Raw genomic sequence first — 25,937 nt, 5'->3', positions numbered from 1 at the left:
CTGCAAGTAAAGACAGTCCTCTCTTGAAGGTTTAAAGATGAATTGATAAGGACAATGCTAGAGATGTTTTTTATCAATTGGGTTTACCACTATTGTTGATGCATTAACTACTTGCAAATCTCTTTTAAACCTTCAAGAGAGGACTGTCTTGTTGCAGGTTGCCATCAATTGTGTCCAAATTTATTTTCCATGAACTTGCATAATTCACTTTGTCTATTATAGCAAAGTAAATGTTTAACAGTGCACAAGTGGTATGCTTATACGCATAGACTGGCAACATGCAAGTAAAGACAGTCCTCTCTTGAAGGTTTAAAGATGAGTTGATAAGGACAATGCTAGAGATGTTTTTTATCAATTGGGTTTACCACTATTGTTGATGCATTAACTACTTGCAAATCTCTTTTAAACCTTCAAGAGAGGACTGTCTTGTTGCAGGTTGCCATCAATTGTGTCCAAATTTATTTTCCATGAACTTGCATAATTCACTTTGTCTATTATAGCAAAGTAAATGTTTAACAGTGCACAAGTGGTATGCTTATACGCATAGACTGGCAACCTGCAAGTAAAGACAGTCCTCTCTTGAAGGTTTAAAGATGAGTTGATAAGGACAATGCTAGAGATGTTTTTTATCAATTGGGTTTACCACTATTGTTGATGCATTAACTACTTGCAAATCTCTTTTAAACCTTCAAGAGAGGACTGTCTTGTTGCAGGTTGCCATCAATTGTGTCCAAATTTATTTTCCTTGAACTTGCATATTTCACTTTGTCTATTATAGCAAAGTAAATGTTTAACAGTGCACAAGTGGTATGCCTATACCCATAGACTGGCAACCTGCAAGTAAAGACAGTCCTCTCTTGAAGGTTTAAAGATGAGTTGATAAGGACAATGCTAGAGATGTTTTTTATCAATTGGGTTTACCACTATTGTTGATGCATTAACTACTTGCAAATCTCTTTTAAACCTTCAAGAGAGGACTGTCTTGTTGCAGGTTGCCATCAATTGTGTCCAAATTTATTTTCCTTGAACTTGCATATTTCACTTTGTCTATTATAGCAAAGTAAATGTTTAACAGTGCACAAGTGGTATGCCTATACGCATAGACTGGCACCCTGCAAGTAAAAGACAGTGCTCTCCTGAAGGTTTAAAGATGAGTTGATAAGGACAATTAATGCTAGAGATGTTTTTTATCAATTGGGTTTACCACTATTGTTGAATATATGCATTAACTACTTTCAAATCTCTTTTAAACCATCAAGAGAGGACTTTCTTGTTGCAGGTTGTCACCAGGGCGCCCTACTTATCCTTCATTAACTAGCATAATTCACAAGTGCCTACTCAGCAACCACTAAACTGCAATTCAAGGCAGTTCTCTCTTGATAGTAGGGTTAAAATACTGCTTAACCCTAAACAAATGGCAAACCAAATGTTTTTCAACGGTTTCTAGTAGTATTTGACCTCAAGAATAACATAATAAAAATCTAAGTGAAAATTCCAAAAGCCCGGAAAGCTGTTATTTTCAAAATGGCTTCCAAGATGGCTGCCGGTGCCTAAAATTAGCTGTAAACACAAGTACAGTGTATAGATAAAACATCTACCGGCATGTCCTGTTTATTTGCCATGAACTAGTCATAATTCACATTGACTTTATAAGGAGGAAGGATGGGTCCCCGAGCACCCAAAAGGTATATTTTCTTAATGCGGATTTTTGGAATCCTTACGATGTCTAGTTAATGAAATTTGATGTTCCCAGTGTGAAATATTGTCCCATTTGGTCCGTTGGGGGCCTTTGGGGGGGCCCATCAAGAATTTTTGATGAAATTCAATAATAAGCATATCTTTTGAACCAGACATCATACATGTACATGAATAAATGATATCACTTTTCCGAGTAATATTTATGTAAGGAATTGATTACGAGGGTTATTTCTGTGATTTGACTGGCTAGGATTTCACAAAATGTCAAAAGTATGAAAAAAAGGTACAAATTTACCTTAAAATTTGGGCACCCTAATGCCATTTTCTTTTTCAACTAATAAAAACAATAATATCCTACTAATTTTTGCCTGAATATGTTCAGAGTGGGAAATCGAAGCAGTGAAAAGCCCTGGGGGGGCCACTTCCATTCACGACTGGATACCATTTGCGACCATGGGGTCTCGAAAAGTACCCTAAACACGTAATTTTCATATTCTGAAAATGCACCCCATAACAAGTATTGGCGTGTGAAACCCTTCCCTTAACAAGTATTGGAAACAAAACGATACTCTTGCAGTCTTGGTAAATATTCCCTGGAATGAACCCCTAAACAAGTACAGGAATGTTATATTGTTACGGGTCCTTCGGTCGTCGGCTTTACCTATTTGGTTTAGTACGATCCCAACGTCTACACCTCGCGCAAATCGGACTCTAAACACGAAGTGTTGAGGCAAAAAGGACATCCCTTATAAAACATTTTAATTTTGTTTTATCATTCCCGCAAATTCGACCCTAAACACGTAATTTTCCTAGCGAAATAGATACCCTTTTTTCATTATTTTTGTGTTTTTGACACCCTTATCACGTTACGTGCCCTATCGTGAAAAAGACATCCTTTTTACGTGTTTTTTTGGTCGCGCATGGTATCCACTCGTCAATGTAAGTGGCCCCCCGGATGAAAAGCAGTAAAGTGTACATTATTATGCAAATTAGCATGTGCCATAATGAGTAAATTCATATTTCCATATATATCTGCCTGAAATGAACCAAATCATAGTGTTTAAATCCATGTCTAGAATTTCAATACACAAGAATACCTACATTTTAGCTGAATAAAATGATTTCAATTTGCATAATATGCAAATTAGCCTCTGAAAACAAGGAAATTCATATTTTTCATAAATTTGCTCATGAGTCTGACACATTGAAATACTTTAAAGTGTCAAAAATTATGTTATTCATATCAAACTTAGTGGACAAATTTGAGATCTACATACATGTATAATTTGCACAATATGCAATAATATGCAAATTAGCTTCCAACAAAGGGAAATAACAATTCATATTTGTGTCATAACTTTCCATCCACACATCCGTTCAAATCTTTTTAAATAGTGTAACCGATGTTCTCGATGTCACTGAAGATGATGGACCCATTCTAAAAATTGATGTAACAAGTAGATTTTGGAGATATGAAAATTTACCTTTACTTCTGGGTAGTAAAATGAAGAAATAAGTTTAATATTGGTATTTTTATGTATTAATTACAGTAATTTTTTTGCAGTTTCATTTTGAAAATGATTCATATGTGTTCACCGGCCTTGAAAACATTAATTGTCATAAAATGGTACTAAAATGTCAATTTAATACGAAAATATGGCTTTTGATTAATTTATGACTGAAGCTCATTTGCATATTTTGTCGAATCTACTTGTTCGATTTTTAAATTTGACTATCATGTTCAGTGATATTGAGAACATTGGTTTCAAAATTTGGATCGAATCAGTCAGGTGTGTAGATAGAAAGTTATGACAAAAAGTGTTATTTCCCTCTGTTCGAAGCTTATCTGCATATTATGCAAATTATATGTGTACTACAGATCTCAAATTTTGTCCACTAAGTTTGTTGATATGAATAACATAATTTTTGACAAAATGTCAATCTGTCAGACTCGTATGCAAATTTATGAATTATATGAAATTCCTTTGATTTCAGAGGCTAATTTGCATATCATGCAAATTGAAATCATTTCATTCCCCTAAAATGTAGGTATTATTGTGTATTTAAATTCTAGACATGGATTTGAGCACTATGATTTGGTTAATTGGGTAATTTCAGTTAGATATATATATATATGATAATATGAATTTACTAATTCACATGCTAATTTGCATAATAATTTACATTTTCCTGCTTTCCACTGCTTCGAGTTCCCTCAACTTTTAGTATTTTGTTAAGGGGACCATACTGAAAAGCAGTACTGCAGTGACAGAAATTGTGTTGAAATTTATTTTAGGCTAGCCTGCCAAATATTGCTACATGTATATGTTGACAGGAATATAATAGGCAATGGGGTTTCACACACTATAGTCAATGGGGTTTGATTAGAGCATATGAAAACCGCTACATTTCCTAATCTGAGAGGTGTCTTTGAGCTGACCATGCTAGTAGGCCTTTATAATAGATGTGCCAATTGATACATATATATCATGATTACATCACTCTGAACATATTCAGGCAGAAATTAGTAGGATATTATTGTTTCTATTAGTTGAAAAAGAACATGGCGTTAGAGTGCCCAATTTTTAATGTAAATTTGTACCTCTTTTTCACACTTTTTGAGTTTTTGTGGAATCCTAGCCAGTCAAATCACAGAAATAACCCTCGCAATCAATTCCTTACATGAATATTAATTTAAAAAATGGATATCATTTATTAGTGTATGATGTCTAATTCAAAAGATATGCTAATTATTGAATTTCATTAAAAATTCATGACGGGCCCCCAAAGAGGCCCCCAACGGAACCGTAGGACAAAATTTTGCACTGGGAACATCAAATTTCATTAACTAGACATCCTAAGGATTACAAAAATATACTTTTGGGTGCTTGTGGGGATCCCTTGTTCCTACCAGACTATTAAGCATATAGCACACAAAATGCTTATTACAGTGAAAGAGTGTTGTGCCTACTTCTAGACCACCAACATGCAACTAAAGACAGTCAGTCCTCTCTTGAAGGTTTAAAGATAAGTTGATCAAGAAAATTTTAGAGATGTTTTTTATTGATTGTGCATGTTTACAATTATTGTTAATGGTGCATAATTAACTACTTGCAAATTTCTTTTAAACCTTGAAGAGAGGACTCCCTAGTAAAAAAGAAATAGGAAAAAAATAGGAAATAAATACAAACATATATTTTTTTCCTATTTTCGAGCAAGATACTATTTTTTCCCTATTTTTTCAACTTCTAAATGACTCGATCACTCCGCTTTATTAATTTTTGTATTAATATTTTAATCCTGAATTCCATGAATTAGTCTTTATTATATGACTAGAATGCGCATTAAATACTGATGTATTTGATTTGTCCAGTTGCCCTAGCAGCTTGATTCCAATCAACACATATTCCCAATTGCTTACTGGTTCCAGTTGGAAACCAGTTGAAACAGGTATGCAAATTAGTTAATTTGCATACAACACATTGGCTGTATGCGAATCAACGGTTTTATGTAATTTATTTGACTAAAGATTAATTTACTTCATTAATGATGCTTTATTTTAGTGTAATATGTTTCCCAAATACAAAGAAAGATCAAGAGCAATCATTTGGAAATTTGCATGCAATATTAAACAGGACTTCAAGAAACACTAACCATTTAATACAAAAAAAAACATTAACTATAATACAAGTACATGAGAATACCATACTGTTTTAAATGCTAACAGTTTGCCAAATAGCAATGCATGCCTGTACATTGAAGAAACTGATCAGACACCATGTATAAAATGCCATTACACCCTTGGCAAAGACCTCAAGTGTCAATCAGTGCAAATTGACACTCAATTGTTACTTAATTAATAAATTTTTGTGTTAAATTGGTATTTCATGTATTATCATATTTTTATCAACTATTTTCTTTCTATTTTTAGACTATTTTCTTCCTATTTTTCAACACAATTTTTTTTACTATTTTGTATACTATTTTTTTCCTATTTGTTTATCGAAAAAATAGGAAAAAAAATAGTCTAAAATGTTCCAAACCTATTTTTTTCATTTCCAAAAACTATTTTTTCCCTATTTTGGAAATAGGAAAAAAATAGGAAAGAAATATATTTTTTTCGGTTCTTGCAGGCCTATTTTCCCCCTATTTTTTCCTATTTTATTTCGATTTTCGACTACTGGGGTAGTGTTCTGATAGTCCTAAGTTTATTCACCACGTGAAGCTTGAAGCTGTTAATTTTTCCTTTAATTCATAGTGCAAATAATTTTAGTCTCCTCTTCTGGAGAGTCGGTTATTTATGGTTAGTAGTGTGATTTTTCATTGGCTTATATATTTCCCGATATGCATGGTTTTGACCATGAACTTGAAATCAGAACAGGAATAAGAAAGATGATGGAGTAAAGAAGTAAATGAGGTCTCGAAATAATGTGTAGTGCATCGTTATTTTCAAGGTTTTTGTTTGAAGGTTATGGGTTGTGTCTTTTAGTGTTTGTTGTTTTGTTGCTTGCTTTTCAACTACCGGTACGTGCTTTCTTAATTAAAGTGTACTATTATAGATCTTCATGTACTCTTATGCCGAGGTTTAACAAGTCATTGAATTCCTCTAAATATACTGACTTGCATAGCTAGCACCATTCATAATTTCCATGTGCATTTATTTTGTATTTTATTTGCCTTGTTAATCTTATTTGAAGGAATATTACTCCTGCATACCAAGCATCTTCAAGACATATAGTTATAAAGTCATGTAAGTGCATTGTTCAGACACACCAGTAGGACCAAGAGAGAAAGAGGGGGGGGGGGCAGGCGGGGGATAGAGATAGCGAGAATGATATTAAAATAAAGAAAGAGTGAACTTAGACAGGAAAGAGAGAAAGGGGACAAGGGGAGGATAGAGGGCTAATAATAAATATATTAAATGATGAAAGAAAGAGTGAAATAGACAGAAGGGGGAGAGATGGAGAATGAAAGTGAAATGGACGGAAGATTGGGAAGAGAGAGGCATAGGCCTATTATTAAATGAAGGAAAGTGAAATAGACGGAAGATTGGGAAGAGAGATGCATATGCCTATTATTGAATGAAAGAAAGTGAAATAGACGGGAGAGAGGCATATATAGGCCTATTATTAAATGAAGGAAAGTGAAATAGACGGAAGATTGGGAAGAGAGAGACATAGGCCTATATTAAATGAAGGAAAGTGAAATAGACGAAAGATTGGGAAGAGAATATAGATTATGGCGTGCGTGGTTCTAAGAGGCCGGCCATGTTCGAAATTTTATATCCAGTTAAACCATGCGAGCTGAAATTTTTCGATATAGCGACGTGAAAACAAGGCCTTCGTAGCCCCTTTTCCCTCAAAATCCCCCTAAAATAATGCTTTCAGTAAATGAACGTGAAGTTTTTATTAACCAATCGGCGTCAAATTACAAGGGGGCTGCATGGCCACGTGTGATTTCTTTTTGTAATCCGATCCTTTAAAAAAAGCCCCGCCAAAAATATTGGAGGGGCCGCTAAATGATATCCTAGCCCTACTAACAAATATTGGGGGGGGGGGGGCTCATTAATATCCCACCAGAAATATTGGGGGGGGGGGGCTCAATGATATCTGAGCCCCCCCCTCAATATTTCTTTTGGGTGGGGCGCCCCCCCCCCCCCCCCGGTTACTAAGCCTATGTAATATTTCAACAATGAAATTGTCAGGAAACGCTTGCAGCTATGTTTAATATCTTTGCTCCGCATCTCTTATTAGGCTACATGAAATTACTCAATGGTTGATCATGTGACTGTACTGGTCCGCGCTGGGATGGTATAGTTTAGACACACTGGATGGCTAATCATGTGACTAGTCCACGCTCGGATGTAATAGTTGAGACGCACGTACTTGATGGTTGATCATGTGACTAGTCCACGCTTGGATGCATTTACACACGTACTGGATGGTTGATCATGTGACTAGCCCACGCTTGGATGCAACAGTTTAGACACACGTACTTGATGGTTGATCATGTGACTAGTCCACGCTTGGATTTAATAATTTATACACGTACCTGACGGTTGATCATGTGACTAGTCCGCACTTGGTTTGAACATAACATAAAAATAAAAAATCGTTTTCTCGCTTAGATGTGGACTTGGTCGATATGAATTTCATATAAATAATGTTTTTAAAGCAGTTTCCTTCCTAGAGATCTGTAAATTTCCCAATTAAAAAGATGTCCTCGTTTTTGTGTTTTAAATCAAAGTCCACGTTTGGATGCGATTGTCTGTAAGTGTGTGTGTGTGTGTGTTAGGGTGTGCGTGTTTGTGCGTACACCTGTGTGTAAAGGGGAGGGAATTACATCTGTGCATTTAATATTAGAGGTTGTCTATACAGGAGTAAAAAAAGGGCGGTGCTTCGGTTTCCTTAGGGCGCCTCCTTATTTGATGCGGAGTCTTTTCCTTAGCGATGTTGATGCATTCACAATATTATACCCATTTTGATGAGGTAGTAGTATGCTCGGGGAACGCCCTGCTTCATTAAGGTTGGTACCCTGGGCAAACAGAAACATAAATAATTTATAACCCCCCTCTATTGTTATATTCTTACATCATTTGTTCTTAAATTATACTCATTGAAAATATGTTACTTTTTGTGATATACCACTATGTAAAGGGGCCCCCTCAACATGCTCAACAAGCTGTGCTTCACTGGGGACCCAAACCTATCATTCTGAGTTCTATGATGTTATGCTTTGTACCACTGTTTGTGTTTGATTTGTTTTGAATATTTACTACATGCATACTATACTATTACTACTACTACTACTACTACTACTACTACTACTACTACTACTACTACTACTACTAATGCTACTACTGCTACTACTGCTGCTTCTGGTGCTGGTGCTGCTGCTACTACTACTACTACTATACTATACATTAATGTACACCGGAAAAAAGAAGAAAATAACAAATTAAAGTGATTTTAATATGCATTCAATTTATTTCATATATACTTCATGTAGAGTGACAAAATTATTAATAGGGTTATTTTCCATTTTTAGCTAACATACTACTTTGCTCTATGTTGCCATATATCTGAGTATCTGAGCATAAATACACGCATAATACACACGATTTTCGAACAGTGTGCCATAATAAAAGCATTACAAAAACAACCTTTGGGTTCTGATTAGGAATGTCACATTAAGTCATTTTGAAAAACGTACAATACTTTTTGTTTAATACGGATATCGTAGGTACCATGTCAGAGCAAATAATGATAATGAGGTTAAAATGACAACACCAGTGACGAAGTCCTTTACTTCCTATCATGAGATTGGGATAATATTTATTTTCATTGCTGTGTTTGCTGTTAACATTTTAATCATAATTATAATCACCATAAGTAATGTTTCATCAATTTTGTCTTAGGCAAATTCTTAGGCAATTTGTTTATGCTAGTACATTTAACCCTATCTGAATGAATTAAGCTGTCTAAAGCAATTTAGAAATTTTACTAACCATTATAACTGTTCAGAGAATATGTTTAGAACCACTTATCTCAATATTATATCGAATCAAAAGAGTTTATAGTGTATTTTTAGTAATATGTTGTTACTTTACATCCAAGATAAAGCTTGGTTTTGTTTGATCTGAAATGCAATAAACTCATTTTTTGTCAATGTATTATGATGAATTGAATTGAATTTATTAGAACGTCACTGGCAATTGCCAATATTTTTATGTATACTGTCAATTGTATTGGTATAAACTTTATTATGCAACAGTACCATTGGAATATACAAAGTAACCACGTTATCCGTTGTTGTCTAGTTTTGTATATATATATATATATATATATATATATATATATATATATATATATATATATATATATATATGTATATATATTTCGTCACGCCAATATTATGACTAACCTAACGCTCTCATCGTCTTTGTCAGCATTATGAACATTATCATCAGATCTATAGCCATTTGCTTAAAACGTTAAGAACCAGTCCTTGCAACTCAATATTTGGGGTGAAACACGACTTTGCCAAGTAGGGGAAAAATTAAAGATCTCAAGCTAATCTATCGGGGCTTAATGATACAAAACGGTTCATGAAGTCACCAAACACTGTAATACAAATCAGTCGAACATACACATATAACAAGGTTAAGGGGTTTTGTTTCGCTTACATACAATACCAAACGCTGTTTCGTCTGAATAACGTCATGGAAATACAAATGAAAATTAGATGGTAGCTTGCTTGCATGCGCAGGAAGGACATCGATTTAGTTGATCAGTATTGTTATATTTTTCATGGTTGTTATTATTTGGCTCTCCTGTAGCGTAATCTGGCTATTAGGGGATTTTCGGTCCGCGACGCACGGCATATTCAAGAACACTTGAAATGTATTGGAAAGGCCCGCCAAATGACAATAAACAGCTGAGAGGTCTCTGTGGAAAATTTAGTGAACCAGAATAATAGTTTCGTCCAAAGTTTCGAAGCTAATCAAAAAAATGAAAATATGTAATTTGTCCAGAGTCCCACACGGAACTTTTTGTTTTGGTTGACCAATTTTCGACAAAGACCTTTCAGTTGTTGCCCATTGCCATGAAGGGCATTTGACATTACATTTTATACTTTCTTGACTTTGTCGTGGGTTGTGGAGCGATAACTCTCTAATGCCCAAACAAGACTCTCGAAGTTATCTAGGAAGTTTCACAAAAGTGAAATTAGTTGATACATTTATTGCATTTAAAGAGCTTGTAGATTGAAGGAAATTTTCATTTTTTGTAATTTTTATTGCTTGCTTCATCAAATTGAATCTGGGTTGCAGGGTAATTTGAAGATACATATCTTTTCAAACTGAAGGAGTGTGACATATTATTAAACAAACACATTTACACTACTCGTATCCCGCTTCGCATTACTACGATTGTGGGTTCTATTTTATTCTAGCCATTTATAATTCTAAGGCTAGAGGAAATCATAAACAATTAATAAAAGGGGAATTGAAACGAACAAACAAACAATTAAATAGATAAGTAATGAAACTTTAATTTGCAGAACTGTGCATACGAACGTAAGTACCTCGGAACATCCAAGAACGTGCTCTGCTTGAGGATATATATATTATTATTATTGTTATTACTTATTTTTTTTTTTATTACAACGCAGAAGGATCGCAAGCGCCTTGAACATGTTGGCTGATGAGTTACAGTATGTATACGAACGATTGAATTCGTGTTTCACTCCAACACATGAAGAACTAGGACTGCAGACAGGTAACAAACTTGCACATTTCTAATTTACATTTCATATTTATTCTGGAATATATTCATATCTTTTTCTTACAAACCTATCTTTTCGTTATAATACACAGACAGTCAATCAAATAATCTATGAAATCCCAATAGTAGCCCGGAGACTTCGTGTTTGTGCTATCATATTTTCATATTCAGAGGCATACAGAGAGTCTTCGATTACGACATGTTTCCACATCAAAGTAGTATTTAAAATGTTGTTTAAACAGATAATGAGAGAAGGTTGGCAAACTACAAAAAATATACTTCATGAATATTATGACAATTACCGTGAGAATATAAGTAAACTTTGCACTTGATTTTCTTTTAAGATGCTACAAACATACACATCAACTTCTAACATACGGCGAGATGTAAAAAGAAAACCTTCAAAAATTGGATTTACCTGAAAGAATTTTCCTTACAAGGAGAACACGCATTAACGAAACTTAAATAATGAAAATAAATCAAGCAAAATTTCATAATGATTTTACTAATACCGTAAAAGATGATCAATACGTTATTACCAACACGAACGTTGTCACATCAACCAAACCTATTCTTTACTCCTAAGGAAAAAAAAATCATAAGTTGTACAAGAAACATACTGTAGACTGAAAAAGCCCACACGCTTCAAATAGTATGCTTCAATGTATTGACAGAGGTTTCTAACATATTAGGTATTGTATTAACATAATAATCCGAAGGTGATGGGGATTCCTTTATCGTATCTATTGATAAACATGAATCGAATTCTGCCTGATGTCTCTGTACATTTTTCAACAAGAGGATAAGGTCAGCCAATTGTTTCAAACAGGCTTTTCGTAGACTTCGTAGCTGGGGCTCGGATCTCCATTTTGTTTGAGATAAGGTTCAACGTACAGTGATTGTTCGCCAGCAACATAATTCGCATATCCTTCCGGAACATCTGGCAGAGGTCCCCGAGCTTTCTCACTGAGAGCTTCTTTTGATGGTGATGCCAAGCCGTATCCACGACTGAATTATACGATTTAAAAGAAAAAAAAAAGATATATGATTTTTTTTTATGATAAAACTGTTCGTAAGTTAAGCACGAATTTTCGGACGGCTGGCAATAGTTTCGTACGTTCTTATTCAGATTCTGAAAATTTTCCCCATCATCTTAACGTAAAACATGATCATTGTGAATTAAAATTCTCATTAGTAGTAGCCAAATGTTTGATCATTCATTCAAAACGTGACAGGAATGGGAAAAAGTGAACTAAACTTTTGATATTAAAAAAGCAAATTTAGGGTATCTTGCACTGCGGCAAGAGGAAGTAATGTATCAGAGCTTTTGAAAACTTATTTGCAGCACTTGCTAAGAACACATGTCGAGCTATGTGGATTAAACCAACTGATGAACATCATCACGTATAACTCATTTACTAAACAAGCTCTTAAAAATTCATAATCAAACACAATTTTTGTTCTTATTTTATAGTGCATGACACGAAAAGTGGTTACCAGTCGTATTCAAATTCCTGCGTAACATATGAATAGCTTCGTGAAAGACTTATATGACAATCAACATCATTCCCAAGTTACAGAAGCCCCAGTGCATGAAGGGTTCACTGAAAAGTTAACACCTGCTACATTCATAAAAAAAAAATAAAGGGCGAATATGTATCATCCTTGATGGTTGCGATGGTAGGTGGGTTTTTCACCTTCAGCGTGTTCGAGGCAATCTCGATGGAGACATATCACATAATGAATATCATACAGTAAAGCATGTCTTTACGTATTGCACATAACGTGTATACTTCAAGTAAGATAAGAATTCCTTGTTATTCTTGAAATCGTAGATAATAAATTATCTAAACGAAAAATACTTTCATTCGTAAGGATACATTAATGATATCATATGATTCAATTCTAAAAGAATAAACTACATTCTAGAGCTTTATCGTATAAGAGACAGTACTCTGTAAAAAAGCGATGTTAAGATTTCATACTCGGCACTCTAACAACTGCCGCATTTCCAAGTTTTAGACAAGTTATCTAAGAATATGAACAATTAGCAATATACATTATAAATATACATATACATAATGCATGTATATACGGTATATATATATATATATATATGTATTATTATACATTTTGGGATATATGTATTATACAGCACACATAACACAATATGTCTACATACTTTCACAAAAATGTTTGTAATAAAAATCTGCGTAAACTTAATTGATAATAATCCTAATTAAACATTACCGATGTAAAACATTTTCTTTTAAGATATACCTATATTTAGTAAATTTATTCAAATATATGCATGGTAATTGTAAAGCCATTATGTCTTTTATATTTTCAGATACCTGAAGAAGGCCCTACTAAATGGCCGAAAGCTTGTACTAATAAAAGTTGAAGAAATCCAGGTTACGTCTCTAGCTTCAATGCTTTTTGAGCTTCTTCGCCATTATATTACTCACTGAAGCACCCACGCAATGTTTAGGTCCTTGCTCATCAAGATTATATATATATATTTATTTTTTTATTTTTAGTGCATTTGTATATCATATTGTACGCAGATAACAAGATCAGGTTAAGGTTCATACTAGTAAGAAGAAGAAGAAAAAGAAGAACAACAACAACAAGATAAAAACTCACTTCCTAACGAAAATGAAGAACATCGCCAAACTCATTAAAACCAGAACGAACAAAATGACAGCTACTACAAGTAGGCCGGTGATAAAATACTCTCTGCCACTGACTTCCTTTGGTGGGTTTCTTATTGGCGCAGGAGGTCCTGGGTTCGGACCTATACATGTTAGAATAAGCAAAATCGAAGTAACAAATTTAATTAGCATCTTGCAATCTACATGTTGAACTTTTCATGAATTTGCCAACAGAATGTCCACGAGTCAGCATTAATACACAAAATTTTCCTCTCAAAAGTTATTAAAAAAGAAAAAGGTAAAAACCGGCAACGAATACATTAATATGACATGTTAAGGATAAAAACATTCAAAATACAGGATTTATTAATGCAAGCAATGTTAAAGAACGTTTTTAAGTTTGATTGTGCAAAACCCTCATTTCATCTCTTCAATAATATTCGTTTCAACATTATCTACTATTACATTGCACTGCATTAGGTAAGTTCAATAGTGCCTCCATTAGACACTGCAGCCCCTCTCACAGCCCATCAATTCATGTTCTTTTCGGCTTGCAGAAGGATTGTAACAACTCATAGCAATCATTTTAAGATATACTAAATAACCAGAGTCAACTTATTAGTTATCAATCATTTCCTTCGCAATGATTGTTAAGATACAGTTACAGTATAGCAAAAATTGTTACTTAAATTTCGGTGCTGTTTGCTAGTTTATATCGTTGTTTTTCCCATGGGATTAAATCTAAGAATTCAGGTATTTCCTTAGTAATTGAAATATGAATTTAATTGTAGGAAGAATGGAGATAACTTAGAGAAAATAAGTAATCAGGTTGAATGCTTGTCACATTGCCATAGTCATAACTAAACTGCTCTTCAAAACTATTGCTAAAGTTCGAAATATTCTGTGGACATTGGTTTTTATGTGTGTAATTACCTGCAATAGGTGTTACATTGAATGCACATGTGATGTACCTTCCTCGCCACAAACCATCTTCTTGGCATTCCCAGACGAACTGCTCAGAGTTATCGTTACATGTAATATTCACTTGGTCTCCATTCTTGTAGCGTGGTTTAACAGCTTCAATATATGAGATCGAAGGAATGTTCGGCGGATTGCACGCTGTGAATTAAATAAATGTAAATTTGCCATTTAACTGATAAGCCGTACATACCATTTTTTGTAATTCTTAAGCAATTAGGGGCCAAAACGTATTATAAATACATACATACATACACACAAACACACACACACACTCTCACCCACACACACACACACACACACATACATATATATGTATACACACATATATATGTAATTATATATATAATAATAATAAATTATGAAGAATAATAAATAAGCCGTTAAATACATATAGTAATGTCCGCATAATTTTGATAGGACATTCCAATGTCAAGATAAAAGTGAAATAAAAATCATATCTGTGTAAAAGGAAGCCCGCAAGAAATAATTTTTTTTTCTAATACTGTTCTGTAGAGATTTACAAAGTGGCCCACTACTCCAAGCGGACCCTTGTTATAGAATGATGCCATTATTATCCCGCCTTCAACTTGGCTGCCTATATAGGCGCTCAATCATTTGATAAATAACTTTCTGCATGGTACCCGTTTACTGCACCTGGTTGGAAAGTGGGGTATGTAGATAAACGCCTTCCCAAAGAACCCAAGAGCTGTGGTGGTTTTCGAACTCCAAACCGCTTGGTTGATAGTCCGTAGTCGTATTCACTCAGCCACAACACCTTTGTGTGTAGGTTCGTAAGTGTGTGTGTATGCCTCGGTGTGTGTGCATAATATGTTCAAGTAAATAGTTTTATTTTCATGTAAGAACTTACCTGGGGCGGGTGAATCACACACTACATTCTGTCCTGTCCATAAGCCATCATCACATTCCAATGTAACCGGTTCTCCCCTTATATCACACGTGACATTCAATCTGTCCCCGGGCTTGTAGGATAGTCGAAAATTCCCAATGGTGGCATAGGGAGGCACTACCGGGGCATTGCAGGAGAGCACTGTTTTGGTAAAATTGTATAAGCATCAAAGTATATATGGCTGTACAACATCATTACAAATAATTCATACAAAACATACAATCCAAAATCCACTGTAGTCATTAGCTAGTCGTGGCCCACGATTCAGACATAGGTGCATTAAAGACAAATGGCGTATCAAGAGGCTCATCAATTAGATTGTTAGTTTTGTCTCTTTGCATCAGTGTGTTTCTAGCGAAGGATAGGGTAATTCATTTAATATTAAATTGTTGATGGTTCGATTAACCAACGGATTATGATTTCAGTGGCTACATGGTCAACTTATTTTATTTTACTTGAATGCCATTATCAATCCTTCTTTCCCCGAAGCCGTTTAACCTTGGAGTGACCTCCCCAAAACTTATGTTGACATTGCTTCCAACACGGTATTTAAATCCGCTATATAAACTTGAATTCACGTGCAATTTCCTTATCTCATCATCCTGCCGAGTCATATTTCCAAGAGGACGTTTTCGGAAGTGAGGAACACATGATGCAAGATACAATCATAATAGTCAATACCTCAATTATGATATAATGCAATATACTTGAAATGCATTGATAATATCAAAAGTCTGCTTATATACAGTGTCTGTTTCTGGGATCTCATTTTGTAAAGTATCCACTGCTTCCTGACAAGGTTTCACAATGTGCATAACATTTTAAACTGCTCTTGCTATTGAAGTGTTGATTCAACTACATTGCAATATATATATATATATATATATATAAAATACTCTTGATTTTTCTTCATTTCCTTGTTAATGTTCAAAGCGATTAGTGCAACATATTGACGTGTTGGGATCGGTAATTATAATTTAGAAGGGAAGAGTAATGAAGAAACTTTGGAGAAAGTTATGCAGTTCAAATCACTGAGTATTTAATCATCACTTTGAGTTTACAGTCCGAAGTACATGAAGATTCGGATATAACAAGAGACGATAAATAAATAAAAAATTAGAAGTATCAGACTGAGATTGTGAAATAAATACTGGATGGACGTTTAAGTCTTGAAGTCAGTCAGTCTATATGGATGAGTGTGGGTCTAGTATTATCGTCTATCTCTGTAATCAAGATATCTTATTTATATCATTAGTTTTGGGGGTGTAACAATTTAAGGTGGGAGTGATCTAAATTTGTTCTGATTGGTCTACAGGTAACTGTCTATCAAACTTTCTCTGGTATAAGGGGTGTGGTGATGCTCTGTGCAAGTGACTTGGGCTGGAAATGTGAGTCATACTTCTTAGAACTTTTGTTCCTTGAAGTTAGCTGACGTCACTGAGGGTTTGTCTGTTCTGGTCAAGGTTTAGGATTTAAAGGGTATTGGGAGTTGTGGAATTCTTAGATGACATTGGGGGAGTTTGTAAACAAGTGAAAGTGAATGACTGAAATGATAACATGAACTTAAATTCATACTACATAACAAGATTATAGACCAATGAAAAATAGTGATATATATATTACAACTATTCATTTGCATGACAACATGGAAATCATCAAGGATGGATTACCTTTTGATGCTGATGGTGGAGGCACTGGGCAAGATACGTCTGGTCCGCTCCACAAGCCTTTATTATGACATTGCAGAGTAAAGCTAGATTGGTCGGCGTCGCAAGTCACAGTCACTCTGTCTCTGAATTGATAGTTCAAGCGAGGATCCTGGATTCTGGCGTGGTTTGGAACGTATGGTGTACTGCAGTTGAGGTGACCTGCCCATTGTAAAAGAAAACTTAAGTTACAACGCTGGCAATGCGAACATAATCGAGGACTTTACTGGGGATCATAATAGTATCGTTTTTTTTCACAAGACCATTCCTACATGCTTCTCTGCAACATTTCCCCCCGAGATATCATAATTATCATTACATATATATATATATATATATTATGTATATGTTTGCATTTTGTCGTAATTCCTTAATGCACTTCACTTGGAATAATAAATGTTTAAAGAGGAGTACAAATTGTGATTATGGTTATTTTCATATCACGAAATATAAACTGAAAGGTGCCAATTTTTGTGCATTTGCTATTGATATTTTTTCACCAAAGTGCCAATTTTGACATACTAAAGAAGTGCAGAGAAGCATGTCTTTGGAAGCTTGTGCATACTTAGGAGATGAAATAAAGACAAATGACTTTTATAGCAGATAAGGCAAATAAGGCATACGAACACATTGGCTGGAAAGAGATAACGCTCTTCTCTTCGTTGCGATTTCTTGCAACTCCGCCTGCTCATTGTTACGATAAGTGTACTAGAATCCAAGCTAAAACAGAAATAATATGCCCATTTTTTAACCGTATATTTATAATGAATTCGACGGTATTGCAAGTTATCCAAGTCTCAGATTGTACAATAAAACCCACTGGGATGTCATCTGCCACGTACTATAAACATATAGGCCTGCCAACGAAGCCGACCAGTTCATACTATTTGAAAGTTGAAAAAAGTTCCATGTTATAGAGCCAATAGAAAGATATATATTTATATATTTTTTTTGGAGGGGGGGGGGCGAAAAGGAACAACAAGTCTACACAAGAAGTAAACATTATCCTCCTGCTTGTCACTAACTTATAATGTTAAAAAAGGTATCAAACGCAAAAACAAATCTAAATAGATGGTGGGACTCTATTATCCAATGGATATATTTTTATTATAGATGTATACATGTCGTAGCTAATTTTTTTATTGAAAACCACTCATTTTAATTCAAGCGTTCAAACGAAAACCTGTACGAGAATATACGTATTACGGATACTGTGAATGCTGCCTACATTTCAAATTGTGGCATAAATGTTGTTTAGACATGTTAGAGTTGTTGGAATCTTTATTATTATGGTATTCAACATCAAGTCAAACTGTTGCCTTCTATGTAAGGAGGCAGGGGCAGTCTTCGTTACATAGATTTGTGAATATGGGATGGATTGATTGGACTATTATCAGATTATACCTACACAAACTGCAAATTATGGATAAGAGGGACGAGAGAACTCATGACATTTAACCTACTGGGGAGGACAAGAGGCACTGTTCAGAATAAGGCAGGTAAGGTTACGTGTGCGTGTGTTCATGTGGGTGTGCACATATATGTGAATGACTTGGTGTCACTGCGTCGGTGCCGTTTATTTGGTTGTGGCGATCATCTATGGTTTCAGAAATCGTGAGCAAACTTTGGATAACACGTCGTAACATTAGTTGTTACGTTATCATCTTTTTTCTCTAGTTTCAATAGCATAACAAATATTGCAGATAAGCTACGTTCTAAAGAAGCACATGATTTTAGTGTGATGAGTGCGAACAGCCAGTCAGTGCATCCCATGCTAGACTTTGAATTTCTCAGTCAAACGTCTCACCTTGTAAATTTCATCCGACGTTCACTTGGAATTTTCGTTGATAGTGATTCGAGTGTGCACCTTTGCCTGTGCTGTCGCTATCGAATATGTTAACGCACTGCGCCATGTCAGAGGGTACGTGGTACTTTCAAAACCAACACCCTTTTCCAGATTATATAGTATGCGATATTTTCTTGATACTCACTCTAAGTTCGCATCACTGAGTTCTGAATGCACTCGATTTCGTAAATACAGCTCTTGAATCATGGTTTCATCTATCGCACCCACACCCACTAACACACACCTGCACATACGCTCATATACACAAATACATTTACTTCAAAGTATAGCATGTATATTATAACGGATTTAACAAAATGTGAAAAGTCGTCCTTGGCATATTAATGTATGCAGATGCAACTTAACTTACAAGCTGGGAATCATTTTGCGTTTTGGAGTACTTTCTGCGCGTTGGACAATTGATAGACAGCAAAAGTGTAAAGGATAAATCTGTTTATCATTATCTCGAAATAAACTCAATTGTATATATCAGTAAGTTTACATGTATCGCACATATGGTTATACAAAAATGCTATTGAAAGTACACATTTATGGGTTATGGGATTTAGGGAAAGGAGAAACACATCAGATACATATAACTAAGACAAAATGCATTAAATATTGAAACACATTAATGAAGAAATTAAATAAGCCCTCAATGAAAATGAGAAATGAGGCCAATGTGTTATGCATTTCACAATGAAGACAACAAGTTTCGGTAAAAAAAAAGAAGTTTAGTTTGCTTGACTCTCTGAAGGTAAACAAACACTCCGATTTATCATGTACGTTTGACAGTTCAAGTTGGTTGTGCGCCGGTGCACAGAAAACGTTCTGGTTTACAATTTAATCAGCTAAAATATTAATAAATACATCATCGCTCCGAAGGGAAAACTGTGTGATGACCTGTGCAGATCTGTTACATGTATTTGGCAGGTACATAATATTGGAAAATTTGACATATATACAGTAGCACACGCAATTTCCAGGCTTTGCTTTTTCGCTCTCCTGAAGAAGACACTTGAACGCCACTAATACGTAATGATGCAAACGTCTCACCTGGTTTGTGGCATCCTAAGAATACTATTTTTGTCTCTGAACTATACGTGCAGCTTCGGTGCCACTAAATTCTGTAAGCACACCTAGATACTTTGGTCATACTGACCGAGCTGGGATATTTCAGTCAAGATCCAACCATTGTGCTACAGTTCTAGCATTGACAAGTACGTCGGATACTAGTAGAATTCCATGAACAAGATGAACATGATAAATATATCCATGCTCTTTCAATTGCCACTCTTAGCTTGACCTTGACGAAGCCTGCATATTGTTCAGGAATATCCCCAGGTTCATGGGGTTTATCATTTTCTAAAATATGTTCATTGGTTGCTGTTCTTGTTTATCACTGGGTTCTACAGAGATTCTGACGTTGCATATTTCTATTCAGTGTTTTTGTCTGTGTGTGTGTGTGTATTCATCAGTCTGTGATAATACATTTTACTAGTCAATGTAAATTAATATATATATATGTATTTCGGCATTTATTTGTGTCTATGTCACAAACATACTTTGTATTTGGTTGATTCGGTTTGCTCTATTTATATTCCACATTTAAAACTACACAGTGACAATGCTGCAAGTACAAACACAACAAGATAAAGCAATGACATTGCATAGAATTGTACCGAAGACGGTAAGTGAAAAAATGCAGTGAAAGACTATGATTGTGTGATTCATAAATCATTAGTCCCTTAGAACGAAGACGACCCCGACTATCAATTTTTTTATATAAAAACATCAATGAAGTTCTTCGGGGAGACGTCACCAAATAAAACAGTGCCCTTATTATTGGCATTGCTCTTTAGAAAAAAAAAGGTTAATTTGGAGCCTTAGACCTGTAGACCACGTGGCACAGGCTAATATCTTAGCGGCCTGGATCCGGCTTACACATTTCAATATTTGGATTGGGTGTGCTGCCTTACATTGGGTAAAGAGAGAGAGAGAGGGGGGGGGGTGGAAAGAAGCTTGCAAGTTGAATGTCACTTGTGAATGGAGAGGGGTCCACATTTGTAAACTAAAAAAACCTTGCCAAGCTGCGGCTCGGCGCGGTTATCGCCCCCCCTCCCCCACGTGATAGCATATTTACCCGAAATTGAACAAGATTCAGGAGCAAATTAGCCCTCCATGTAAACCAAACTTAGTCAATGTTAGCCAGTACATTGCTTTAATTTATTTGATTCAATTTGAGTACTACATTGTCTTAATACAGTCCCCACCATGGATGGAAGTTAAAAACACCCCAAGGTGATTATTGCCTCACCAACGTTTAAAGGTATACCAAATTAAAATTAAAATGAATAACGAATTTGACGGAGGAGGGAAGAAGAAGGGGGGGGGGGGGATAAGATATAGTATTTATTACTTTATTTTTCCCATATGCCAATAGATAACCTTCGCATGCGTTGACTTGGGAACAGGGGAGCCCACCAATATAAACAACAACAACAAACAAACAAAGACAGCAGCAGCCTTGTGCTTTGGTGGTGAAAGGACAGGAGACTGAACATTCTAAAATTAACAGAAAAGGACGACATGGGTAAAAGTAATTATTGCAGTAACATATGTGTTGATTGAAACGTCTCACCTGGTTTGTGGTATCCGAGGAATGCTATATAATTGGTTGTCAATGAAGCATACGTGCAGATGCCATATTTCGTAAGCGCAATTAGTCGCTTTGGTCATACTGAACGCGCTGGCATATTGAAAAAGGGCTTCATCAACACTGATTTCCAAACGACATTTACGATGAAAGTTCAAAAGATGCTCGGCTAAAAAGCAAACAGGTTTTCAGTTTTAACTCTCACTTCCAGCTTTATTTTCAAAATTCATGAAAATCGAAAATTTATCACGAAAAACTTTACTGTCAGGTTAGAAGTCTCATGAAATTTGAAGACACCTGGAATTCAAGTAGACCTACCATATTCTATGATCACATCCACATGAAAGAAATTAGGTTGCTTTTTAACAGACATTTCTAAGGACCCACTGGGCAATTTATTACCAATTACCAATTTTACCGGATATTACCGGTAATATCACCCGGAAATTTGAGTAACTCCAAATGTTACCGTTATAACCACTCTATTACCGAAATTACAATTCCTGTTGCTACTTGTTATTGTTATCACCCTGATGAAACCGACAATTACCTAGTTACAACAGGGTGATGATGGGTAATAAGGGTATTGTTGAATGACTTTGATTGGTTTTAACATTGCACACTTTAGTAATAACAGCAATCTTACAGCAATCCCAGCGATATTTTCAAAGTCCCAAAAAATACTGTTATCATCCCGATGAAACCCATAACTTACCGAGTTACAACTGGGTGATGAGGGTTAATATGGTAATGATGAATGGCTTGATTTGTTATAACCTTGTAAACTTGAGTAATAATAATCTTACAGCAATCCCAGCGAAATCTTCAATTCCAAAAAAAATATTGTTATCACCCTGATGAAACCGACATTTTACCGAGTTACAACAGGTTGATAAGGGGTAATGGGTAATGTTGAAACGCTTCCATTCCCAGACAGCTAAGTATCAGGATCTGGTTCTTATCTGGGATATCTGGGTCCCATATGGGCCCACATGAAACCCAGATGAAACAAATTTACTTGAACCAACATGGGGCCCAGCTAAGACCCAGATGGAAACGAGACCTCCAACCCATGCGGAACCCATTAATATTGGGTAAATGGAGTAATATCAGATGGTAATATCAGGATAATGCTGAAAATATTAGTTTTTCATGAATATCCATAACTACAATACAAATTTTTGAATTGTTTAAAGCTAATATTGCTCTAATAATTAATGTGTCTATGTTTATGCAATGATTCCACCCAGATAAGTTTCAGAAAAATATGTAGTTTATATATCATATTATTCACAATCATGACATTTAATTTTAGAAAAATGTTTTAGTGTTAAATAATTGTTAACCATAATTTGTCAAGTGTTGTAAACTCGCTCAATATATAAAAGTCAATGACAGGACTCGGTGGATAGGTGTAGGATAGGATTAGAATGTAAGATTTTAGGATAGGATAAGATGATATGGCTTAGAGTAAGGAGTTGTAAAAAATGTGCTTCAATGACAAATTTTTTTTTGATGAGCCCACATTAATTGGGTTATATTGGGTAAACAGAGTAATTATCAGGTTGTAATATCACGAAAATTCTTGAAATATTAGTAACATCATACTGGTTATTGGGTAAATGGAGTAATATCAGGTGGTAATATCATGGAAATGCTAAAAATATTAGTTACATCATACTGAGAAATACTGTGTAAATGGAGTAATATCAGGTCCAGGTAATAACAGGGAAAGATTGGTTAACAATTTCCCTGTTATTACCCACTGTTGTTACCGTAGTAATATTCATGCTATTACCTGTTACAACCCGGGTAATATCAGGTAAAATGCCCAGTGGGGAGGGGCTATGTATTTTTACGACGAATTTCAAAAGCAAGTGCAGATTTTCCATGTGCATACATCCCTAAGGTTAATCAAGCATAATAGGTAATGTTAACAATGTTATTAATTTTTCAAACGCCGATACTATTTCTTTTTGTCTTTGACGAAACCAAAAGAGAAACAGGTAGAGTGAAATATTTACATTCGAAGTGTAATTTTAAATATTATGATTAAATTCAATCATCAATTACAAAGATTAAGCATGTCAGATTAAGTGAATTCGAGCATAAGCTTAGTTAAGTTTATAACATCACACACTTCGTCCTCACAAAACGTGAGGACACACACACACACATATATATATATATAAACACACACACATCAAACAAAGGAGGACGGGCAGTGATATGGCTTACAAGAATGTAGTTTGAAAGCCTCAACTGACAGTGACTTATATAAATGATCAGCACTTTTTACTAATGAGGCAACAATTATTGTTTTTATTTCATTTATTGCTGTGTGGCGAATATGTTTCAGCCAGTTTTATACATTAGGCATCATTGCATTTCTGAATTAATAAAGCGGCAATTGATGACGTAACGATCCCACTCATAGAGGATATGAATTGCAACTTTAGCATCTACGCCAAAGGAATATGGATCTCCAATATTTAAGAAAAGTAATTGCCCCCCCCCCCCCACACACACACATCGTGAAAGTTGTTGACAAAAAGAAAAGAAAAGAAAACTAGACTTCATTGATTGGATAGTCATCTATTTGGGGTAGATTTACATAATCGGCTCAAATATCCCAAATTGTTTTATATGGCAGTTATTATTAAATTCCATTCGGGTGAAGTTCATATTATTTCAATAGTGCAAACGTCTCACTTGGTTTATGGCATTTGAAGAAAATGTTGGAATCTGTTTGACAGTGAAGTGAACGTGCAGCTTTGAGTTGTCCGCAATCTTGTAAGCGCAAGTGGTCACTTTGGTCAGACTGTTTGAGCTGGGATGTACCTATGTATTAATGATTTGCTTCACAGTTTTATATTTACTAGAAATTTAGAAACATATATATGAAGTTGATGTGATGTCTTCGAAGGGCTGCGGATGTTACTGTTATATTTTCCCTCAAAAAGAATTCTCCCCGTTCAAATTTTTAGCAAAATATTCATTGGCGAAAGATCCAATGTGCATGCACGCTCCTCAATGTGGAACAGCCTCGGTGAATACACCAACAATTGTAACTCTGTTGAGTCCACAAAAAGTCCAACAAAGTTCTTAAAACCGTACTATCGACGTATTCATTCTTCATGCGTCTTGTGCAATGTAGTGTATTTGACACCTATACAGTCGAATTACCTTTATAATCATCAGTCAAGGGAGCTGGTAATGTTGTGTCGATCATGCTTGCTAGGGTATCATCAATGCATTAAATACATTACTTTTCCAATATTTTTTTAATTTCCAGATTGATTGATACAAATATATAAGCATACTGTATAATAATTGCATGTTCCCATTTTAGAGCAGAGAGAATAAGATTTACATGAAATTAGTCATCAAATTTAGTCTCTTTTAGGGGTGAGGTAATTAGTTTTATGACTGTTATATTCAGGCTGTGAGCCGTCCATGCTCAAGCCTAGGGTACACAGCAAAAACCGTGGTGTAATCCTGTGTACATAGAGGACCACACACGTTAATTTACTCCGGTGTTAAATTGACAGTGTTATTACTACACCTTTGGTTGTTACATTTACGCTATTTGGTTCTATGTTCAATCTCTAGGGTGTAATTTTAACACCTCATGGTGTAGTCCTCTATATACAACTGGTGTCAGTTTTAACACCACAGTTTTACAGTGTACCTTGTCAAAAGTCAGAACCGCGTGTTTCGCGCGGGAATTCCACAAGCAGCCGCTCATTACAAGTTCTCACACTTAATCAATGACAAATCATGGTAAAAATAATTTGACAAAATGAAAACACCCTTGGTGTTCGAAACAAAAACAAAGATGTTGGTATAATCTTTAACGTCTCACCTGATTTGTGGCATGCGATGAAAGCTTGATATCTTTCTGACACTGAACGATACGTGCAGTTTTGCTTGGCTATATTGTATTACACCATGTAAACGCAATTGAACACTTCGGTCACACTGATCTTGGTGTCAGGGTTGTATCATCCACTCTAAATTCTTGCGATTTTTCTTGTTTGACTGCGCTTTCGCTGACTTTTTATTTGTATGTCTCGCGAAAATTTTGAGTTCAACTTTGCGACCCCCGTTTACGAAGTTTCGACAACCTTTCGCAAGTGCATGCAAACTCCAAAATTGCCCAAGAGCACGAATTCGTGCTTTAACTCTAATGCAATTCAGCGTTT

The 25,937-nt window shown here is 35.2% G+C and overlaps 1 protein-coding gene across 1 annotated transcript; it reads right to left on the bottom strand.

Annotated features, from left to right (window-relative positions):
- Nucleotides 1-10,994: 10,994 nt before the first annotated feature.
- On the bottom strand, nucleotides 10,995-22,817 carry LOC135157969 (uncharacterized). Its single transcript, XM_064115182.1, has 6 exons — nucleotides 22,751-22,817; nucleotides 17,195-17,392; nucleotides 15,486-15,665; nucleotides 14,570-14,755; nucleotides 13,629-13,779; nucleotides 10,995-11,990 (listed from the first exon to the last, which is right to left on the bottom strand). The coding sequence occupies exons 1-6, from the start codon at nucleotides 22,815-22,817 to the stop codon at nucleotides 11,804-11,806; spliced, it is 969 nt and encodes a 322-aa protein (XP_063971252.1). The 3' UTR covers nucleotides 10,995-11,803.
- Between the last annotated feature and the right edge of the window lie 3,120 nt (nucleotides 22,818-25,937).

This window comes from Lytechinus pictus, unplaced genomic scaffold, assembly GCF_037042905.1.
Source record: "Lytechinus pictus isolate F3 Inbred unplaced genomic scaffold, Lp3.0 scaffold_20, whole genome shotgun sequence".
In the NCBI taxonomy this organism is placed as follows: domain Eukaryota; kingdom Metazoa; phylum Echinodermata; class Echinoidea; order Temnopleuroida; family Toxopneustidae; genus Lytechinus; species Lytechinus pictus.
Note: the sequence above shows the minus strand (reverse complement) of the source record. Positions and strands in the feature narration are given on the sequence as shown.